This window comes from Patiria miniata, unplaced genomic scaffold (assembly GCF_015706575.1).
Source record: "Patiria miniata isolate m_02_andy unplaced genomic scaffold, ASM1570657v1 HiC_scaffold_3, whole genome shotgun sequence".
Lineage (NCBI taxonomy): Eukaryota > Metazoa > Echinodermata > Asteroidea > Valvatida > Asterinidae > Patiria > Patiria miniata.
Genome location: NW_024037069.1, coordinates 23,128,229 through 23,152,569, shown reverse-complemented (window position 1 = coordinate 23,152,569; position 24,341 = coordinate 23,128,229). Strand labels below are relative to the sequence as shown.

The following is a 24,341-nucleotide window of genomic DNA, read 5'->3' as shown; positions in this document are numbered from 1 at the left end:
CACTCATTAGCCTTCCACTAATTAAGGTATTTCACAGCGTACCGAATTTGATGTATTTTAATTGCATTTCCCGGAGCAGTACTACAAGATGGCTCCATAAGCTCGCCATTTTGGGGTTAAAGATTGTTTTTTTTTGTTAAATAAAAAAAAGTCGGTGGTACAAGAAAGGTCATTGCATTATTAGTCAAAACAATAATTTGTTTTAAGGATAAAAAATGCCGTAAAATCCTTCAAATGTAGTAGCGCCCTCTTGCGATAATAATTGTCAAGTTAATATGGCCGCCTCCTTGTGCACGTGAAACCGTACACAACACAAGTGACACACTTTGAAGCTCGATCGAGCAGCTGATTTGACGGTTTGTTGCCTGCCAAAGAATCCAATTTAAACTGATTTCATGGCAAGACGTTTTCGCCGGAAAGGGAAGAACCCAAAGGGCCAGCATGGCCAGGGCCAAGGACAACATGGGCAAGAACGGCGAAAGAAATCGGGAGGCGAACAAGGAGACACGTCTCAAGGACAGCAGCATGGAGAAGAAAATGATGTAGGCCCCCTACCCTAGCCAGGCCAGGCCTAGTGTTCGGCGATTGTGTATTGTGGGCACCTCTTTAGTTTTGTTCAAATGAGATCGAGAGTCAAGGGTGTTTTTTTATAATTCCACTAGTATGACTTTTTCAACCTAAACTAAGCAGACTTCTCTTTAATTAGGGAGGCTAATTAGGTATATGTTTTTCGAATAGGCCTATATCATGTATATAGGCCCCTAGTCTAGTATTAATTACTCCCTACTGACCCTAGGCCTATTTTCTACATTTGTTTTTGATTGTGGTTTTGTAGAAAAAAAACTGAAAGAAACATTTTTGATATAAGAATAGATAGTGGATATTTTGCCGGAGGTAATGACGGCAAACTAACGATTACTAAAGGTTTGCCGGCGGCAATCCATATCAACAGAGGGCGCTGTACTCTTTAAAATAGGGCTGAATTATAAGATGTATTAAATTCCCACCAAAAGTTGTGAAGCACGTTTGGTGTAATGGTTAAGCAAAGGCTCTAGTAAGCGGGATGACTCGCGTTCGATTCCGACCGCACCACATTTTGAAGTTTTTTTTCTCATCCCCAAATAAATAAGAATATTCTTCTTTTATTATTTTAATATGTCTCAAACATTTTATTGCAGAGTAGGCCTTATTACTTTTTCTTTTTCAGATTTGTGGCTCTGGAGGATTTTGTTTAAAGGGAAATAAAGTCCGAAATTATAAAATGGTCTGATTCCCATCTTGTTAATACAAAAATACAACGATAATATTGGCATGGAGCCAGACTAAAATTTGTCACCGGAAAATGTTGAAGTACAAAAAAACAGTAACTGCGCATGTTCAGTGCATATCCGGCAAACTAACGTTTACTGAAGGTTTGCCGTCTCCGGCAAAATATCCACTGCCATAAGAATAATATAAGATAATGAGAATGAAGGTTTTATTTTTAGATTTGTGCCTCTGCTCTTACCTCCCCGTGCGCGCAGCAGCCTGCAGCTGCACAAAAATTTCATTATTTTGCAAAACTTTCATTTAAAAAATACTTACTATTTTCCTAATTACAAATGACACCCCAAACAATTAGTTAAGTCGCATAAAATTAAATACTGAGGCATATTATGGTCACCGTTATGGTGTATTTTCTCTTTTTAAAACTAAGAATTTTTTGAGACACTGAAATGTGTACGTTTAATACAGAGTAAAGTGTGATTATTTAACATACACAAAAGGAGTGCAGAAATATTGATTGAAATGCCAAAAACTTCCATTTTTTCAAAATATTTGTCTTAATTCATGTTTAGGTCAATAAATATATGGCAGACGGCAATCACGATTTCAAAAATTCTGATGTTTCAATTTAAATAGAACAGTATGAATGTGCAAAAAGAAAATCACAATTTTAATCACAATTGTCTATTCAGAAAATGAACAGCGCCCTCACACATACGGTTATCTTAATTCTAATGATATCATTTTTTGTAATTTTGAACAGTTTCTTGTGTTATTTTCACTCGGGAGGTAACACACTGAGTATACAGTGTTAAAAAAACGTCGGGCAAGGCATGGTGGGAGCCATAGTCATGGTGACTGACTCACTTGAAGTTATTGACACATTTAACCCTAACCGAGCTCAACCCATCACAGTTCAACAGTAGGTTTTGTTTTAATCTGTTGGGATAGGTACAGCACCCCTAAACTGATGGTCTTTTACATCAATGGTTTGGCATACCTCCAGAAACTAAGTCCAACAGTGTGTGTGTACGATTTCCCATGTGGGTGTTGGAATTTGCCTGAATGGGTACGGTTCCTAGTAAATTAGGCTGGGGAATTGGGGTTAAAAAGGCAAAACCAATTTTGTGTGCAGACTGGGAAATGAGCCACTTCAATGAAAATGGCATAACTCCTCACCACAGCCACTAATTTCAAAAATTCAAAATTTCTGTGGAAGACAATGTAATTGTAATAACCATTCATATGAAACACTCAGTTTTTTTTCTCAATTTCACCAATTTGCCACAAAATAAAATGGTGAACTTGGGTTTAGAAACTCCAGATCACTCTGACTCACCCTGTAAAGTGTAATCAGTTTGTCTACATGTAGCACTACCTAATGCTACTACTACTAGTAAACTGTTGTATAAAATACTTCAGCATATAACTTGTGCACAACACTAATAGTATTCTGTAGTGCTCAGTTCTTTATCCCAAAGTAATGGCTAGGATGTTGGGGCAGTCCTCACTCCAACAGAATCAAACAAAATGTACAGTTGGAATTTGAAGGGTTGGCAGATGGCTTGGGTTATTGTGAGGAGTGGGCCTTGCATGTATGATACTCCAACGTGAGATTCAATTCATTCTTATAATTTTTTTTAACAGGTGTATCACAGGTACTCCTATGGGCCCATAGAGAAGAAAAATGAAGCCTTTGAGAAGTACTACAAGGTATGTACATGTGCATGAAAATTATGAGTGTCTCAACCTTAGAAACAGTCCCAAGACTACAAGATTGGATATTGCTGATGTACCCTAACGTGGTGCAGCCCCTAACGTGTCACAATTTGATTTTTTGCCTGTAGTGCCTAGATAGAGCAAAATGTTTAACTTCATCAAGTTCTAAACACTCCCGTTCATGAATCCCAAGTTTATCTACATAAATCCCGAATTTATTTTGGCGTGATTTTCCGATTTTATTTTGAAGTGCAAAGTGAACCTTTGAAATTTCCCGAAAAATAAGAAAATAATTTTCTGACAAACTTTTGGTTGGGTATGTAAGTAGAGAAATAATGGTTTATCAGAATGTATTAACGGCACAGAAATTCTTTATTGTTAATTTGGAATTTTCCGAGATTTATTTAAGTGCGCCACGTTAGGAAACACTCGGCCAATTTTCTGCCCAATTTCCGGATGCGACCGTTTTGAATTTTGGATGAAATTAAATGACACCGAAATTGTTCACAGAGGTTAAATAGCGAGCATTAATAAGGCAAAAGTACCAGTATTTCACTGCATGAATTTGAGGTTTGTCAACACAGAGGTTTGGCAACACTACACGAGGAAAGTTGGGTAAACATCGAAGTGCGCCACTATACTCTCTTTCATTTCCTTTTCAGACAAAACACAGTTTATAGTAGTATTTAGAATGTATTACCACTTTTCTTTTCTGTAATCTAATTTTTTTTCAGAATCAGGGTATTGTACCAGCAGAGGACTGGGACAAGTTCATGACTGCTCTACAAGATGATCTGCCTTTGACGTTTCGCATTACAGGTTACAGAAGGTAAAGTCGCGTACATTATTTCATTTTCTGTACAACGCCCGAGAAAGAAAGGAGGGATCTTGATGTGATATTGACCCTTAAAGGGAATGTACATCATTGGCTTTTGCTGTTTTTTTTTTCAGAAATGAACTATTTGAGGGGTTAGTATAATAGTTCAAATATTGTTACACTGACATGTTTGAAGTTTTGTGTTCGAAAATGCTGGAAAACCAAGAAAAACTAAAATGTTCAAGCAGTCTGGTTCCCTGACTCCACTAAAGATGAAATAGATCAATATTTATAGATGCCGGAAAATTGTAAAGTGAGGGAACCAGTCTAGCCTGCCCGCACCCGTTCATGAACATAAAACCAGTTAGCAAACAAAATTGGACTGAAAAAAAATTGTAAATTTGGAGCAGTAGTTGAAAAATACTTAGGTTTTTCCAACGGTGGTCAGCCGACCACCGTTGGCAATGTATACAAAAATACAATTTTCTTGAAAATGACTTGACACCAGGTGCCATAATTTTAAAGGATGCTTTAGGCTGGCATTTACCAACATCCTAGTAAAGTATTTTGTAAAAACTTGGTCGTTTTATTTTTCGATGTTTGCAAATGTTGTACATGTATATTCCCTTTAACAGTACAGTTGTGTTCTGGCTTGAGTATCTGTGGACGATTGTGACACCTTGGCCGTATCTGTACGGTCCGTTTAGTGACGTTCAATACTGAAAGTCCATAGTTTGGAGACAATTTTAAAGACTTGACTTTAAATTGTTCTGTTATTCAGTCATGCCCAGCACATGTTGAGCTACTTAAAGGGGCACTACATTAATGCGTTGCTGGCTGACAAGACTGCAGATGGTGAGGCACTGGAACGTCCCAAACCAATGTCTTGGTAAGTCATGAATTTCCTAGGTTTGCAATAATTATTGCTAGCATCCTGACGTAAGCATGATCAAGGGCGAATCCAGAACACAATTTTTTGGGGGGCCCAAAAAAGTTTGGTCTCCCAAAAAAGTGGGTCCAAAAAAATTACGGCGAGGGGTTTGGGGCCCACTTAAGGGCACCGAAAAATGTTTGGTTTCTAGATGCTCTGTAGTGCGATCTGATGCAATATCTGACCTCTCTAACCAAATTGTTTTGAGGAAAAGATGGTGGTGTATGCAGTGCCTGCCTTTATTGCGACGTCACTTTGAAAAAAATAGAAAATGGTTTCGGTTTTTTTAGGGGGGGGGGGGCAATGCCCCCGTTGCCACACCCCCCCCCCCCCCCCCAATCTGTCTTTGAGACATGATCCCTGGCTACATGGCACATACAGGTTTATGGTTTCTGACTAGCGCCCCTTGAACAAAGACATTGGCAAAACTGGGGAACTGCCAACATAGGGCTGGATAGCTCAGTTGGTAGAGAATCGGAACGGCAATCCGGAGGTTGCAGGATCACACCCTGTCCAGTGAATGTCTTTGTTCAAGTTTCATTTGTTTTTAATTTAACCCTAACCCTGCCAGGGTGGAAAAGTCTGTGGGACCTTGCTGCATTGAGCCATCAGCGCGCCGCGCCAGTGCATGAACGGCCAATTCTGAAACAATGAGAGCTAGTCCCATTGAACAATGCCACAGTTGTAGCCTGCTGCATTCGGTGACCACAGACTCTGAGGCAGTTTGGCCTTGAGACTTTTGGCCTGATGGATCTCGCAACACTTAGCAGGCTTGCCATTTTGACAAGTGCTGCATGTTGCTGTGTTCAGCAGGGTTTCTAGCCAAACTACCCAGGTTAGTGTTTGTGTGATGAACAACAGTAGTTGTGCTACAGGTGATGGTGGTTGAAAAAGTGGTGAATTTGAAGGTCGTGGTGGTGAGGGTGGAGATGACGACGGTGGTGATTTTGACAATGTTTTGATTGTGGTGGTGCAGGAAATGATTACGGTGATTTAGTCATTGCCGTTTCCTGTTTTCTTATGGCCCAATGTCATCTTTGTGATTTGGAGCATTTGTTGAAATCCAACCATTCACCCGTCAGGTATCCGGATGAACTAGCTTGGCAGTTTGGTGTGACTAGGAAGAGTATTCGCAAGATGCCCGTGTACAAGAAACTCCACGACTTCCTGGTCACTGAAACAGAGAGCGTAAGTTCTAAACTTTTCTTAGCCCTACTCTTGTACATTTAGAGAGTGGAGACTATGCATTTAAGCTTTAGTTTGCGAAATCATATGCAAGATATAGCTCATAATTTTTAAGTTCTTCAACTGTTTGTAAAGGTAGGTGTAGGGCCAAGGATACGGTGGTACTCCACTAAATTGACTTAGCTGGTTACTGAGAATAATTAATCCACTAAAGCACGACTGGTGAGTTTAAGAACTGCAGCACAGGGTTATGGTTTCCTTGTATTGACAGTACATGTAGCTGACGCTTTGTAACTATTCACAGGGTTAGACCAACAAAAATAATATTTCAGCTTCTGGTTACCCTACCTACCCTATTTTGACGGCCCCTTCCAACATTTTTGGAGTTTTGGGGGGAAATGAGGGAAAAGCCCTGAAAATCATGACTTACTACCTTTTACCCTTGACTACACACAGACACCTCCATGTGATCGTACACAAATAAAAAATGCCCACAAAAAAGTTTCCCCTACCTACCTACCCTATTATCATATGCCATGCAAGCGGAAGTAGAAGTATTTTTTTGGGCCTTACCAGTGAGAGGGACGTACCATGTTTGTCTACTTGATCGCGCCTGTGTGGTGTGAAGTACGCACAATTTGTCTTATTCTGAATATGCAAAAATGCATAGCGTCTTTTCATTCAAGAGTCAGTTCCGGTGGTTTCTTCCAACGGGGATACTTGTGCCCAGAGTCCATATTCATCGCAACATGAAATCAGCCATACATACTTCCCATTCAAGGACTTTTTTTTTTCATTTGTTTTTCCTGATTTTGCATCAACAGGGTAACATCAGTCGGCAAGAGGCTGTAAGCATGATCCCACCGCTGCTACTAGATGTGAAACCACACCACAGAGTGCTGGACATGTGTGCAGCCCCAGGCTCCAAGACAGCACAACTCATTGAACTGGTTCACGCTGAGCAAGTCTATGGATGGCCTGGTTAGCCAACAATTTGACTTCTTGTTCTTGTCGAAACCATTGAGGCTTATGAAATTATCAGAGCACTATTCATTGTGCAGAGTAGATTCCATGTTCTGATGTTAGTGCAAAATCTATGGAAAAAGCGCAACTTGGTTATGATTATTTGCATATACCTGCATTTGTATTCCATAGTGGTGCCTTTTTAAAGCTAATGGGTCAAGAACTCATTACTATCTGGTAAATTCTGATAATTTGATTTTTTATTTGTTATGTCTCAAACACATTTCTGTTTCAGTACATTTATTGCATGTGGTTCTTGTCTTGGACAAGCACAACTTGTTCCTGACCGATTGTCTCACTGACTTACTGACTGACACGTGTGAATTAGAATGGTAACCTATCTCACGGACTGGCTGTCACTTTTGACTTACATTGGACCAGCTTGAACAGGCTTGCCTATTCATGTATGTAATGAAGCATCTAAACCACATATGCAATATTCTGGAACCAGACTTATGTTCTTTCATAAGAACATAAGGGTGGCATGGGTGGCTTGTGCGTAAAGCGCTCGCCTCTCACCAAGGTGACCACGGTTCGAATCCTGGCCTTGGATCACATGTGAGTAGAGTTGTGCGTTGGTTCTCTCCTGTGCCACGAGGGTTTTTCTCCGGGCCCTCCGGTTTTCCTCCCTCCGGAAATATCAAACACTTTCGATCTCAGGCTGTGCTCCGTGGTCACATATGGGCGATGTGGCCGGCAGCCATAGGCGCCTTTACGTGCCAGCGGCCCGACCACGTTGTAGCCGCGTCCTTCCCAAGTCAGCATACCAGCTGCGAGTAAGGATGATTAGCCTCCCAAATTATTATTATTATATAATGCAGTAAGTTCAGTCTCCATACAAACGGTTAAAGTGGATTTTTCATTTCCATTACTATAGCTTATTCTACGAACTTTTCAGCTATTCCGAATCAATGGAATAGAAATTTGTGTGCTCTGGGGCGAGCTTCACTAGGCCTGCCGTGACTTGTTATTGCTTTGTTTTACTCGCCAGAGGGTTTTGTGGTAGCGAACGACGCCGACAACAAGCGTTGCTACATCATGGTGCATCAAGCCAAGCGGCTCAACAGCCCCTGCTGTATGATCGTCAATCACGATGCTACTGTCTTCCCGACGATCCGAGTGCCGCAGAAAGAAGGCACGAAGATGACCAGTATGAAATATGACCGGATTCTGTGCGATGTGCCTTGCAGGTGAGAGATGCTATACAGGTAGTCTGGTTCCCAGACTAAATTATTCTGACATACACAGGGTGGTCAAAAAAATTACACTTTTTCAGAGGCAGATTCCCTAGAATTGAAGAGACATGTTGAAGTTCTAAGATATTCCTAAACTACAAGAGCTGGGTCGTATATGGTGAAAACGGCATTGAAAATGAAGCTCGTGTTAAGAAATAATGACCATTTACAGAAGAATGGTCAAAAACTAGTTTGTCTATGTCTATGGCAGTCATGTAGACTTAATTGTAATGATTGCACTTCTTTGTACGTGCAGTGCTATTGTGGTGACCATATCTTACAGAGTTGCATGTGGACAAACTAGTTTTGACCATCTTTCTTTAAACCATCGCCAATTCTTAATTTTGGCTTTATTTTCATCGCCGTTTTCACCATATATCACGAAGATGCTGTAATTAAGGAATATCTTAAAACAATTTTGACAAGTGTCCCCAATTCCAAGAAATCTACCATATATCACGAAGATGCTGTAGTTAAGGAATATCTTAAAACAATTTTGACAAGTGTCCCCAATTCCAAGAAATCTCCGTCTAAAAAAAATGTAAACGTTACCAGGAACAAAGGGTAACAATAGGGACAATGGTGCCTCATAAGTCGATCTTGAGAAATCTCAGAACCCCAGAAGTGCAACGCTGTGTAATTTGAGATTTCAATAGAAACAAAGAACAATAGTAGGGAAGTAAAGGTGGACAGTAGTGGTACCCCATATCTACCCATATGTATGGGTGCGTGGGGGTGTTCACAAGCTTATTATTCACTAGTTGATCACCACGAAGTGGGCGATCGTCCACATAGTGGGCGATCGTCCACAAAGTGGGCGATCGTCCACAAAGTGGGCGACCCACCCGTGAAGGCGAAGCTGCCTCCCTGTGAAGCAGATGAGGCAAAGCGAAGTAGCAAAACGGACCCACCTATTGTAAATTCAAAACATGTTTCCTTCAATGTTTCATCAACTCAGAATAGTTTGTGGTATTTTTTGCAGTGGTGACGGGACTTTGAGGAAGAATTTCTTGATATGGAAGAAGTGGACGCCTAATAGTGGTTTGAATCTTCACATGTGAGTCGACTGTCCCCAAAACGTTGTTGTTTAAAGGAGTCTGTGGTTCTAATTCAATTAGAATTGTGTTATATTCTGTCAAAAACGGACTCTTCTAGGAAACTAGAAAATACGAATTGTTGTGAGGGTTATGCATTTCTGGAACTGATGCACCTCTGCAAAATGAATAATGTTTGTAAGCAAAAGAATTGTCTAAAACTGTTATAGCATTTTAAGGGACATTCTAGATTACAGACTTGAAAAAAAAACCTGAAGTCTAGAAAAAAGAAAAATTTTAAGTGGTCTGGTTCCCTGACTCCACTAAAGATGAAATGGATCAATTTACAGATGCCAGAAAATTCTAAGGTAAGGGAACCAGTCTAGCTGGTCTGCACCCGTTCATGAACATGTAACAAATAGCAAACCAAATTTGGACTGAAAAAAGGGTAAATTTGGAGCAGCAGTTGAAAATAATTAGGTTTTTCCAACGGTGGTCAGCCGACCACCATTGGAAATTTATACAAAAATACCACTTTTCTTGAAAATGACTTCACACCAGGTGCCATAATTTTACAGGATGCTTTAGACTGTCATTTACCAACATCCTAGTAAGGAATCTCGTAAAAATTTGTAGTTTTGTTTTTCCATGTTTGCAAATGTTGTTTATTCCCTTTAACAGGTTTTGACTAATCGAGATTTCACTGTATGTCCATATATGGGAATTCTTTTTGGTTTTTTTCCAAATGGATAATTATTATGATGAAGGAAGTTTTTGTCAAACTAGTATAGTTTCGTCTCTGTTCAGTGTGCAGTACCGGGTCTTGCTGCGCGGTGCTGAGCTGCTGGAGGTCGGAGGTCGTATGGTTTACTCCACCTGCTCGTTCAACCCGATTGAGAACGAAGCCGTGGTCGCTAGCGTCTTGCAAAAAGCCCAAGGTCAGTCAGAACAGTGCACATTACCTTTGCAACATTTTATGCAAATTGTTCCAACTGAAATTGTTTAGATTTCGTGGAGCACCTAAGGGGGGATTGCTCAACAATTTTTTTTGGTGCTTAAGCAAAATAAACCAAGACGCAGTCACAAGTCAATAAAGCGTACACAAATTTGTTCAAGTTTTGGAGAACCAAGAACATTTACAGTGCATGATTAATATGTAATCACCATTGATTTCCATTATTTGAGATAACATGATTATTTCATCTTTGCTTTTTACAGAGAGGTTTATCTAAATGGCTCATTTCAATTCATTCATGTCCTTTCAAAATTTGTTAAAGTTGAACGAAGGAATTGACTGGAGCGGGGTGTGAACCTTCGACCTCCAGATTACACTTCTGGCATTGTAACAACTGAGCTATCCAGCCCTACGTTGGCCCCATTTTGTCAGCGACATTGACACAAAATGAGGATCTGCCAACATAGTGCCGGAGAGCTCGGTTGGTAGAGTGCCGGAACGACAATCCAGAGGTCGTAGGTTCAAACCCGGCGGAAGTTTTATCATGGCAATTTGATTTCAGCCTGAGGAACTTGGTTTATTCAGCCATGTTATGAGCGTTCAAAGCTGAGTTGCTACATTACTCATTTGGTGTTCATGCACCAACATAGTTCCCTAATTACATATTGCAACACCGGCTCCAGTCAATTTCTTTGTTCAACTAAACAATTATGATACACCTAGTCATTTACTTTTTCGGTTTATTTTAAAAAAAATTTAAAGAAGTATCTATAATATTTGTAATTATTTTTGTTTAGGTGCCCTTGAACTGGTTGATGTATCTAATGAGCTGCCTGGCTTGCAAAGGTCGCCTGGATTGACCTCATGGAAGGTAAAAACCTCAACTTGTACAGATAACCAAAAGATTTGTAATACCTCTCTTAGGATCCACAGAATCTCTGCACAATCCCTACTTCGCTGCAGTTTTGCTCTGGCAAAGTTACTTTTTGAAAACCCTTTTATATTGAACAGTAAATGCTGCTTTTTGACTGCTTACGAGAGTGACACGCTGTATGCACAATTCAAGTGCAGTGGTTCACGCTCGTGAATAAAATCGTTATTCAATGTACACAAATCTGTAACGTCTTCACATGAGCGGTAGACTGATGGCGCCAATGCGTACACATTTCTCTGCCATTGTGATGCCAGAGGTCCCTCCCAACTGTCTTTTGGCAACCGTTGAGGGGGAACTTTCGCTTGTACAAGCTTTATTTTAAGCTTCTTGTGTTTGTTCTACGTATTGCCATACTTTAGAACTCCATTCTTGATAGCCCTAAGACATAACAAAGTCATATTTCATTTGCATGTGCACATTCTTATGGGAGCTAGGTGGGAGCGAGAGCCATCAAGCTCTCTTAGAAAAGCACACATGCAAACAATGGTTGACGGCTTTGTGTCTCAGGTCTATTCAAGGCAGTCAGTTTCAGGGCAATACTTAACCCTAACTCCCTAGGAACTGGACCAAGTCTATCAAAATCCATCAATCACTGTGCTTCCAGTACAACACTGTACACGATACATGGACTTGCTACACATGGCTTTTATCACAATAGCAGTACAGGAAGCTAGGCAAAATCAATCGGATACCCCTAGCACTGCTTCAGGCCATTAGGCCCAAGTCCATCGTACTCCATCAATATTTAGTCACGCCAGGCCTTCTGGACCAAGTCCCCAGAAATCCACCAAAATGGGGGATGGATTTTGATGGAGTAGGGGTGGTTAATACACCTTTCCTGCACCGCTGTGGCTCAGGTTTAAATCCCACCAGGGCAATATGCCTTTGTTTCAGTCTATCAAATTTTTGTTGTGGTTACATGGTATCATCTTAATATGCATGATTTTGTGCTGCAGGTGATCAGCGAAACTGGGGAAGTGTTTGCAAGCCCGGAAGACATTCCAGAGGACAAGAAACAAAAATACAAAGCAACTGTCTGGCCGCCTTCAGAAGAAGAAGCAGAGAGTTTACATCTGACCAGATGGTAGGAACTCAGTTTGATATGTATAGTGTGTGTACTGGGACATATCTGCATTTTAGGTCCCTAAAATAATAAATAATATTATGTAGACTACATTGCTGTTGGTTATCGTCGCTTCTGTTTGTTTTGTTTTTTCCTCTGCTCTGCTGTGTGAGGTCTAGGTGGGATATCACTATTGTTGATGTACCCTAACGTGGCGCGGCCCCTAACGTGGCGCACTTTAATTTTTCGCCTGTAGCGCCTAGCTAGAGCAAAAGTTTTAACTGAAATTTCACAGAAAGTGAAATTTCATCAAGTTCTTAACACTCCCGTTCATAAATCGCGAGTTCATTTACCCGCTACAAAGTTAAAAGAAAAAGTTATTTTTGCGTGATTTTCCGATTTTATTTTCAAGTGCAAAGTGAACCCTTTGAAAATGCCCCGAAAAATAAGAAAATAATTTTCTGACAAACATCTGGCTGGGTATGTGAGTAGAGATAATAATGATTTATCAGAATTGATCAAGTTTACAGAAATTCTTAAATGATAATTTGGAATTTTCCGAGATTTATTTAAGTGCGCCACGTTAGGGAACACTCCGCCAATTTGTGCCCACCGTTTTTTTTATTTTCGGCTTAAATTTTATGAAACCGACATTGTTCACAGAGGTTAAATAGCAAGCATTAATAAGGTAAAAGTACCAGTATTTCACTGCATGAATTTGAGGTTTGTCAACAAAGAGGTTTGGCAACACTACACGAGGAAAGTTGGGTAAGCTTCGAAGTGCGCCACGTTAGGGAACACGACTATATGCCACTGACTCTAATTCTCCTGGCGCTTTTGCCAAGCACCTAGCTGCCTGAATCCCTCCCAAATCCACCGCTCTTCAGAAGCCCTATTGCCCACTTTCTATGCTTGGCAATTTTCATCAGGCAACAAAATCTTTCAAAATGTCCCGGTGGATTGTGAAGGAACTGGGTGGTTGCGAATGCAGCTGGAAAGCAAATTTGACATTGTGAAACATTTGGTGGGTGAAATTCAGCAGAGTTGAAATTTGTTCTGCTATTGCGAATCTGCTGTGCAAATTCTTCCCATGACACGAGAAATTTCATAGTGGTGTTCACTTTTGCGCCAACCTGCCTGTAATGTTCCAGTATAGTGTCTATTTGAAGTGTGATACAGTTTCATCTGTAATAATTGTAACTGTCTTACAGCGTGCGAATCTTGCCCCAATACCAAAACACCGGAGGTTTCTTTGTAGCTGTCTTGAGGAAAGTGGCGCATCTTCCTTGGATGAAGCAAAGTCGTGCCGGAGAGGAACACGTCCAAGGTATGTGAATGGAGTATTTGTAATATTAAAACTCATCAATGTCCAGAGCGTATGAAAAATTTCTGAGTGGACACCGTTCAGAGTATTAGAACCAAATCAGTCGGTCCATTGGAGGATCATGGGACTTTGTATCAATCAAAAAACTACTTTAAAAAGCCCCTTCACATCATCCCTTGCCCTCACAATTGAATGGGCTGTACTCATTTGCATACAGCCAACATTGGAGCAGAGGCTAGTGCGGATGCCTCCATTGCAGTCACGGGGGAGCCTTCTGAGACCAGGGAGGAACTCGTGGATGAGGAACCGGGAAAAGAGGAACCTTTAGATGCAGACTCCACGAATGCAGAATTTTCCGAGGAACCTTCAGAGACACCAGAAAATGAGAAATCGTCCGAGAATAAACCAGACGAGAATGATGCAAATGCGGATAATGAGGAGTAAGTAATGGGTATTCCATGGCATGATGGAGATTTTTATTTTCCCTGGACAATGCTGGATGGGATGCCAGTCCATCATAGGTTATTCCCAGGCACACCTTTTATACCTCTGAGTGGATAGAGGCAAAGTGGGTAAAAAGCCGTGCCCATGGCCATAAGACCAGCAGCTGGATTCAAATGTCTAAGTTAGTATCCCTATAACATCTATTGTCACAACCCCCTACACCGAAAAGGAAATCAATAAGATTTGTTTCTGCCTTTGAAGAAGATTTTGTTAAGATCGCAACGTCAGGCCGTCTGAAATGTTTTGACTCGTATGTTTCAGGTCAGAAAGCAGATTGCAGCAGTTTTGGTCATTTTCATGTTTTTGGTTGTCATCTTTAGGGGACCGTCGCCCCCAAAGAAGAGGAAGATGTACCAGGGTTACAAAGAGGATCCTTATGTTTTCTTCAAGGAGGATGACGAGCAGATTTGGCCTCAGATTAAGTAAGTGGTCAGAGTCTGATTTCATGGAGCTATTAAGCACAAAATATAGCTTAACAAAGTATTTTGCTCAGCTAAAAATCAGCTGGTGAACCAGTCTCAAGTAGCACACTTGGCATGGCATTTTGGCTGGTACCCTGTTGTTGCTAAGCAAGAAATGTTCTGTGCTTAGCAGCTCCCTGTAGTTGGCTCCTGCTGTAAAGGAAAAATATCGGCAAATCCTGAGCCTTGACTTTGACAGTTTTGTGCAACCCCTGTCTTTTTGCCCGCTTTAGGTGCCTGTCAATTGATATTCATTTTTTATTCAACACATTTTTCAGTCATCATTTGTGACAAATGTTTGGAGATGTTTAACAATTCAATCCACCAACTTATCAATTGCGTACAATTTCCACTTGCATACTCTTTATTTTGGCAACTTTTCAAACTGCATCATTTTTCATGAACCGTTGTCAATCTTGGATGGTTTATAGTCTGTGGTAGCAAACGAGGTATCAAAATGTAGCTAACAAACTTCTCCAAAGGTCTATGTACATTGTAAATGACTTCATCATGAGACAATCAGATTCAATAGTATGACCCCTCCAATGAGAATGGACTTTCTTTTTTGTGGCGTTTCTGATTGCTGCTAAAGATTTAAACTCCAGTCTTTCATGTCAAAAGTGAAGACAGTGAAACGTGGGCAATTTAACTTGAGATCGCTGTTGGGCACGATCTGTGGATCTACGCTGGATTGGGTGATTGGTGCTGCATGCGATCCACATTTCGGGTTGCAGATTGGTTCCCTTCGGAAGCTTAGAAAAACGTAGACTCCTAAATGGCGGATTATGCATCAGTGCACATATATAATTCGCACACAATAGTCGCACGTTGCACTGTACACGTAATGAACGGCCATTATGGTTCAACAGTCTGAAGTTGTCGCAACTCTCTCTATATACGGCTCTGGGAAAAACAGCATGCATTGCCAACGCCCAGGGATTCACTGGCGATCACTAGCGTCCAGTGTTTATTTATTTATTTATTTATTAGATAATTTCTCAGGCACGAGACAATTAAAATATTAAAATATAAGACAGTTCTAGTCGACTCCATCACAAAACTCTGCAAGTTCTCGCAAGTCCATCACAAGTCGCTCAGTTCCATCTCCTGTCACAAGTTACTCAAAGGACCTGCGACAAAGGCATTCCTTTGTTACTGTTTCATCCCCTGTTGCTTGTGACTCGACTTGTGAATGGCTTGAGATTGGACTTGTGATGGACATGTGAATGGACTTGTGATGGACTTGTGATGGACTTGTGATTTACTTGTGATGGACTTGAGATTGGACTTGTGATTGGACTTGTGATGGACTTGAGATTGGACTTGTGATGGACTTGTGATGGTCTTGTGATTTACGTGTGAATGAACAATGAGGGCAGCATAAAGGTAGCATTTGTTTTGTTTTCTGCTCAAGCTATTGATTGTCGGGGAAAATGGATCTTTTTGTGAAAGGATTGGGAATAAAGCTGTCAACTTCTGATGCATCGAGTGTGGTTTAGGGTGGAAGACTGTGTCTAATTCGGGCGATTCAAAATGCAGGGTGCCACCAAGAGTTTGCCCGGAGAGTTCGTTTTTCAAGGTCACGGTCGACAAAACATGGCCCATTTGAACGAGTGTCAGTAGAAAACTTGAGCTAATTTGTTGTAGATTGGGGCAAAGCGTTCTGCCGCCTTACAAAAAACTCTCTATATACGGCTCTGGGAAAAACAGCACGCATTGCCAATGCGCAGGGATTCACTGGCGATCACTAGCGTCCAGTGTTTATTTATTTATTTATTTATTAGATAATTTCTCAGGCACAAGACAATTAAAATATAAAAATATAAGACAGTTCTAGTCGACTCCATCACAAAAACTCTGCAAGTTCTCACAATTCCATCACAAGTCGCTCAGTTCCATCTCCTGTCACAAGTTACTCAAAGGACCTGCGACAAAGGCATTCCTTTGTTACTGTTTCATCCCCTGTTGCTTGTGACTCGACTTGTGAATGGCTTGTGATTTACTTGAGACTGGACTTGTGAATAGACTTGTGATTTACTTGTGACTGGACTTGAGATTGGACTTGTGATGGACTTGAGATTGGACTTGTGATGGACTTGTGATGGACTTGTGATGGACTTGTGATGGACTTGTGATGGACTTGTGACTGGACTTGTGATGGACTTGTGATTTACGTGTGAATGGACTTGTGAATGGACTTGTGATGGACTTAAGATTGGACTCGTGATGAACTTGTGTTGGACTCAAACTACAAGACTTTTAGTAGCTTAAGCCAATACTGTTCACAAACAAGCGTCAAGAAATCTGTGTGTGTGACATAAACTTCTTCATTTGTCCATGTAGTGAATTCTATGAAGTGGACGACAAGTTCCCGCTCACCCAGCTGCTGACGCGCTGTCACGGCGGAAAGAAACGCAACCTCTACCTCGTCAATAACGGCATCAAGTCAATGCTTGAGAACAATGAGGGCAGCATAAAGGTAGCGGGTTTCTGCTCAAGCTATTGATTGTCGGGGGGGGGGGGGAATGGATGTTTTTGTGAGAGGGTTGGGAATAAAGGTGTAAACTTCTGATGCATCGAGTGTAGTAATAGAAACATTTATTCCAATGTTGCCATTTCCACATAATAAAATGTTACAATGCCGTGTAAACATATTATACAGAGCAAAATGCAATGAATTATGTAATTGTGTATAATAATGTACATGGATCAATACTAAAACAATTTACGACAACATTTAGGTATAAGGTGAAGCGTCATGCTTTTGTACCCTAACCTATCAACAGACAAGTGGACATGACCGAGAAAAACAGAGACAGTGAGAAAGGACAAAATGGACAACAGTGAGACACACAAAGACACAACCTAGAAAAATAGTAACTGGTATGAGACGAGGGCATAATCATCTAGATTCATAAATTATAACTAGTTATTCGAACAAACGTAGAAAAAAAACCCACAAACTGGTATGATACGAGAGCATAATCATCTAGATTCATAAATTATAACTAGTTGTTCGAGTAAGAATTGAGTAGATGTGATCTTAGGTTTTTAACAGAGAAGGAGGGTAATGATTTTAAGAAGTCATCTAGACTATTCCAGTGTGGTTTGGGGTGGAAGGCTGTGTCTAATTGGTTAAGAAATGAAGTAGCTCAGTTTTACAGCTTCAGTACCATTGTCAGTCCTCCCAAAAGAAGCGGAATAAAACCCAAATCTTGTGACTCATAACTTACCACCAATCTTATAAATCCTTTCACGTTGGGCAACATATAAAGCTTTGACCAAATCTGTCATATTTGTCCATGATTACAGAGAAACAAACAGAGCGTAGAAAAAGAAGCATTCAGATATGGTTTAAGTCTTGCAGATAAAAGTCCCTACCCCTAATCTCCAACCCCACCCTGACCTCTATCCCAAACCCCTATCCCCAAACCTCCACCACACCCCACCCCACCCTCCTCCCCCCCCCCAGAAAAAAAGGAAAGTTGTTCAAACCCCTCAATGAGACATTTTCTCTAGTCTTATTTAGACTCCTAAAAACCCAAAGAAAGTGAAGGTGTTTATGCTCCTAAGTTCAGCAAAATCTGAGTATACAGTGTTTATAAAAATACGCCGATGAAGGGCAAAACTCAATATTGAATCAATCAATCAGGTGCCGTCTTCTCTGAAGGTTGGCTGCAATGGATTTCCATCTGTCTCTGTCCTGAGATGCCCTCGCACATTCCATGTAGCTAAGGCCAGTCCAGTCTCTCACATCATCAAACCACGATGTTCTTCTTCTTCCTCTTGGTCTTTTCCCCTCTATTTTGCCTTCCAAAAGAGTCTTCTGCAGCATTTGGTTTCTCATCATGTGTCCAAAGTAGTTTGTCTTCCTGTATTTTACTGTTTTTATGAGGGATTTCTTTGTCAGTGCTATTTGAAGGACTTGTTTGAATGTTTTCTCAAAATGTACCTAGCTATAAGTTCATCAGATTAGGTGTTATGCACCCTACACTGTGCTTCAGATTTTGAGCAATTTTGTTGCTTCGATTGAAATCAACATGCCCAAAGAGCAAATGATCATTGTACCTTGAATGACGTGCTTATGTTATCTGTTCATTGCAAACTTGGTTGTTTGGTTGTGTTTTTCTTAGGTTATCAACTGCGGAGTGAAAGTATGGAGCCGTAGTGATGCCAAGGACGTGCCATGTGACTTCAGATTAGCCCAGGAAGTAAGATATAGGAATGATTAAAATACAAACATAAATGGTAATAATTTAATCATCACAGATAACAGTTTGGAAGGTGTGCGGTAACACCCATGTGAATATATCAGGAGACTCTGATGACGAAAACAGAGCACATTGTTCGAAACGTCGAGTTAAAACAACTGGTTCTTCTCAGAACCACACAACTCAAAAGAGACAATATTCACATGGTGCCACTGCAAACCTTCCATGCTTTGTTCATGTCCACCATGCAAACCTACAAGTCTCAGATAACAGTTGACTGTACGTCGGGTTTCTAGGTTCTGTTTGTCATCCTGAAAATGCATTCATCCTAGCTATTCAGAAGGGCCAGTGATTTTTAGAAAATGGACCGAATATTTTTAATTTTATTTTTGATCTGTGTCTAGTCACGAGTAACAAGGAAATAACAATGACAAAGGAATGCCTGTGTCGTACTTCATTTAAATACTGCTGTACTTCACTTGGAACTGGAGGACTTGTGATGGACTTGTGATGGACTTGTGAGGACTTTTGGAGACTTGTGAGGGCACATACAGACTTGTGAGGACTTTTGGAGACTTCTGAGGGCGCATACAGACTTGCCAGGACTTTTGGAGACTTGTGCGGGCACATACAGACTTGTGAGGACTTTTGGAGACTTGTGAGGGCACATACGGACTTGTGAGGACTTTTAGAAACTTGTGAGGGCACATACAGACTTGTGAGGACTTTTGGAGACTTGTGAGGGCACATACAGACTTGTGAGGACTGTTGGAGACTTGTGAGGGCACATACAGACTTGTGAGGACTTTTGGAGACTTGTGAGGGCACATACGGACTTGCCAGGACTTTTGGAGACTTGTGAGGGCACATACAGACTTGCCAGGACTTTTGGAGACTTGTGAGGGCACATACAGACTTGTGAGGACTTTTGGAGACTTGTGAGGGCACAAACAGACTTGTGAGGACTTTTGGAGACTTGTGAGGGCACATACGGACTTGTGAGGACTTTTGGAGACTTGTGAGGGCACATACAAACTTGTGAGGATTTTTGGAGACTTGTGAAGGCACATACAGACTTGTGAGGACTTTTGGAGACCTGTGAGGGCACATACAGACTTGTGAGGACTTTTGGAGACTTGTGAGGGCACAAACAGACTTGTGAGGACTTTTGGAGACTTGTGAAGGCACATACAGACTTGCGAGGACTTTGGAGACTTGTGAGGGCACATACAGACTTGCCAGGACTTTGGGAGACTTGTGAGGGCACATACAGACTTGGGAGGACTTTTGGAGACTTGTGAGGGCACATACAGACTTGGGAGGACTTTTGGAGACTTGTGAGGGCACATACAGACTTGCCAGGACTTTTGGAGACTTGTGAGGGCACATACAGACTTGCCAGGACCTCTGAGGGACTCCATGACAACAATGATTTTTGACTATTGTAATGTTTTGCTTTATTCTACAGGGCATCCACAGTATATTCCCCTATCTATCTGCGGCTCGTAAGATCAACAACCTTACCAAGGATGACGTCCGAACACTACTCTCCCAGGAGAATCCTTTCTGCTCTAAGCTAGATCAAGAAGCGAGAGATGCAGCTAACAAGGCTTGTAAGAGAATAAAAATTGCCATTCTTATGTTGTAACTCAAGAGCAAGTTCGGATGAGAACCATTAGTCGGCTAGTGGTTCTGGCTCCCTGCTGTACAAGCATATCACAAGTCAATCACAAATCAATCACAAGTCAGTCGCCAGTCAAATCACAGGTCAGTCACAAGTCAATCACAAATCAGTCACAACTTTATCACAAGTCAGTCACAAGTCAATCACAAGTCAATCACAAGTCAATCACAAGTTCATCACAAGTCTATCACAAGTCCATCACAAGTCTATCACAAGTCCATCACAAGTCCATCACAAGTCCATCACAAGTTCATCACAAGTTCATCACAAGTTCATCACAAGTTCATCACAAGTCAGTCACAAGTCAATCACAAGTCAATCACAAGTCTATCACAAGTCCATCACAAGTCTATCGCAAGTCCATCACAAGTTCATCACAAGTTCATCACAAGTCCATCACAAGTTCATCACAAGTCAGTCACAAGTCAATCACAAGTCAATCACAAGTCTATCACAAGTTCATCACAAGTCCATCACAAGTCTGTCACAAGTTCATCACAAGGCCATCACAATTATGTCAATCACAAGTCAATCACATGGTCACAAGGGAAGATTCTCATTTCATATGTCAATTAATATTTTGCACTTAATCAGTTGTTTTGTTTTGTTGTCAATATTTTCACAGGCCAAGGCAGTTTGATGTTTGTCTATGATCCAAAACAGAGGTGAGTACCCGTTCCTTACCCCCCTCCCCCCCCCCCAAAAAAACAACCTGGAATTTCACAGGTTCAAGAATGGTAAGAATTTTTTTTTTTTTATGCAGTATCAGACATGCAATTCTTCAATTTCACTATTCTAATTTTTTTTAAATGAGAACTCTAACTTCCTTTGTGGAAAGTTTATACTGTGCCAAACCTCCACAAAAAGTGAACTGAAATGCAGTACATGCCGACAGTATTTGTAAAATAATTTTCACAATTTGATATTTGACCGCACGTCACCTCTTAAAGTATTTGTTGTCATTTCTGACTCTAGCTTAAAGGGAATGTACATCATTGGCTTTTGCTGTAATTTTCAGAAATGAACTATTTGAGCGGTTAGTATAATAGATCAAATATTGTTACACTGACATGTGTGAAGTTTTGTGTTCAAAAAATGCTGGAAAAACCAAGAAAAACACAAATGTTCAAGTAGTCTGGCTCCCTGACTCCACTAAAGATGAAATGGATCAATTTATAGATGCCGGAAAATTGTAAGGTAAGGGAACCAGTCTAGCTGGCCTGCACCCGTTCATGAACATGAAACCAATAGCGAACAAAATTTGGACTGAAAAATTGGTAAATTTTGAACAAAAGTTGGAAAGTAGTTAGGTTTTTCCAACGGTGGTCGGCCGACCACTGTTGGAAATTTATACAAAATACCACTTTTCTTGAAAATGACTTCACACCAGGTGCCATAATTTTACAGGAAGCTTTAGACTGTCATTTATCAACATCCTAGTAAGGTATTTTGTAAAAATGTGTTAGTTTTGTTTTTCGATGTTCGCAAATGTTGTATATTCCCTTTAAAAGCAGTCTAAACCCAACACATATTGTGTTCTGTTATCGTCGTAGCAGTATTTCTCATTCCATTGACAGTTGACCTTGTGCTCCCATTTGTTGATCACGTTTGTAGTGTGATAAGGAATGGATTGGGGTTCTAAGGTCATCTACAGTAGTAAATACACATTCTTTGATCCATTGTGATGACACCCTCTAAGTATGTGTGCTTGTCGTGTTTGATTATTCCCACATGTGAAGCACATGATAGCTAACCATTGTCTTTGTGTAGTAGGGCGATTTCAGTATTATGAAAGGAGGTGTTATCTATGGCACAGCCAATTAACCAGAATATCTAATAAATGATTCGGAGAAATGATCGAAAACTCTTAGTCCGTAATCTTTTTGACCATTACTAGATAATGGATGGATAGTATTTTGAAAAAGACATTTTCAGGTTTATTCACTGCCTCTTAAAAGTTCTGTCACAAGCATTACATAATGCTGGATGAATAGCCCACTACCTTGCCCATTGCTGTCAAATTTGTCTTCAGAACACATTTTGTGCAACTTTCTACTCTTAAATGTATGAAAACTATTTGACATACATTTTGGTTAATTTTATTGAAAAGTGCTTTGTCCCCGTGCACTTGTTTAAAATTGACGAAATGTCCATGCTTTCCGGACAACTGAGGGTGCTGTTGCTGTGATGTCATTTCAGGAAGACACTGTCCTGGAAAATATTGTTGAGAAAACTTTGCTCATTTCATTGGCCTACTGTCAGGTATTGAAGCAATATCGAATCACCAAAGAAAAGTAAATTTACGACGGCAAAATTTCAAAATCCTGGCAAAATTCGGTGCTGGAGCAGCAGTTACATTGGGGTCCTTGTCTAAAATGACATCACACTTGTGGTCATGAATATGCACATTTTCATGAGCGTAAAACCAAAAAAAGGCTTTAAAATGCCCTTAAAAGTGGTAAAATGGAAATTTAAAATGAGGTTAGATGGGACACAAAGGTGCATTTACAAGGATTGCATTAAGAAATGTACATTACATTTTTTTTAAACCTTTTTTATAAAGCATTTAGAGAGCAATGGGCTGTATCTTTGGATATGCATGATCAAATCTTGTGTGCATTAATTGTTACTTTATTGAAATAACAAAGAACACCATCAGGTACCTGCAACGCATAAGGTTAAATGATTTTCCCAGTTGAGGGTACAAGGGAAGGAGGGAGTTATAGTCAGTGTGAAAAGAAAATCATAATGAGTAATATCTGTTTATGTACTTTGATGGTGGTTTTCATTGGGCAGTTGGTTTAACCATCCTTGTCTATTTTTTATATACCTCCAGAAAAATCTCATATTTCCTTAAGGTTCCTGAAATAACATCACACAATATTTAAAATTTTGACTTCTGCCCAGTTCTGTCTTATTTGGCCAGAACGCCTCACATGATCACTTTACTGCTTTTGGCCTTTGGTCATTTTATTTGACCTCAGCTCCTCTGCCTTTGCTTTTCTTATCTTTCATCCTTTGCATTTTTATAAAACTGAATTTATCTCTATAATTTGGTTTCAATATTTTTTTTCAGAGATCCTGAATCCAACGATATGTCTTTGGTTCTCGTTGGCTGGCGTGGCAAGGCCTCAGTCCGGTCCTACATCCCCAAGGGAGAACGCCAACACATCCTGCGCATGTGTGACATCGAGATCCCTTCTGACAGTACCGCTACCCTAGGCAGGGACGATGACAAAAGTGACAGCAGAGAGGGTGGCACACGGACTGGTACAAACGGTGACAAACCGTGGCCCAGTGCCAGCGAGTTAAGACCTCCGGGTGTCGAAAGTAGCGACGCTGATGGCGACGCAGATGGTGGGCGAAACCAACCCGAAGAGGCGGCGAAAGCTGATTAGACAGACAGTGACAATAACCCAGCCAAACAGGGTGGGAATGGGGTGACACCTACAGTGATACCTACCTCGAGAGGAACTTGCCTCCAGAGGGTGCTATTGCAGATGGCAACTACATGTACTCTATTGCTACTCGGGGGACCACATTATAGGGTTGGTTCTGCAAATCGCAACAATCCTCAACGCATGCGGACGAAATACAGCATGGCAAAGATGGCAAGACACACTGTGACAGAAAGAGGAAAAAGAAATAGGGATGGTGACAGATACATAGGGACAGGCACGGTCACGGAAGTAATGATAGAGATTATGAAAGTGAACATAAATGAGACTTTTATATTTAATATTAGTAGTCAGAATTTGCAGGCATGCAATTTTTCCTCGCATCAGCTGTTTCCCTCGTTTTTCAATTTACACTGCATCGTGTCCGTGCAACAAGGTTGTATCTCAATTAAAATAACCCGAATGTACACACAAAGTCAATGAACGTCAAGATTCGACCTTGTTGCACGGAGAGTATTCGCGCGCAATACGACTTTGTTGCAGATTGGAGTTACGACCTTGTTGCACTGACGCGACGACTTATGCCATTAGAAATTG

General features: G+C 40.7%; 1 protein-coding gene across 1 annotated transcript; it reads left to right on the top strand.

Annotated features, from left to right (window-relative positions):
• Window positions 1-269: 269 nt before the first annotated feature.
• Window positions 270-23,851, top strand: LOC119738858 (RNA cytosine-C(5)-methyltransferase NSUN2-like). The gene is made up of 19 exons (XM_038213827.1): window positions 270-542; window positions 2,914-2,979; window positions 3,720-3,814; window positions 4,584-4,691; window positions 5,816-5,921; window positions 6,743-6,899; window positions 7,933-8,131; window positions 9,159-9,233; window positions 10,018-10,148; window positions 10,963-11,036; window positions 12,056-12,183; window positions 13,374-13,489; window positions 13,704-13,926; window positions 14,311-14,412; window positions 16,795-16,930; window positions 18,585-18,662; window positions 20,131-20,275; window positions 20,972-21,011; window positions 23,423-23,851. The coding sequence occupies exons 1-19, from the start codon at window positions 396-398 to the stop codon at window positions 23,742-23,744; spliced, it is 2,448 nt and encodes an 815-aa protein (XP_038069755.1). The 5' UTR covers window positions 270-395; the 3' UTR covers window positions 23,745-23,851.
• Window positions 23,852-24,341: the final 490 nt, after the last annotated feature.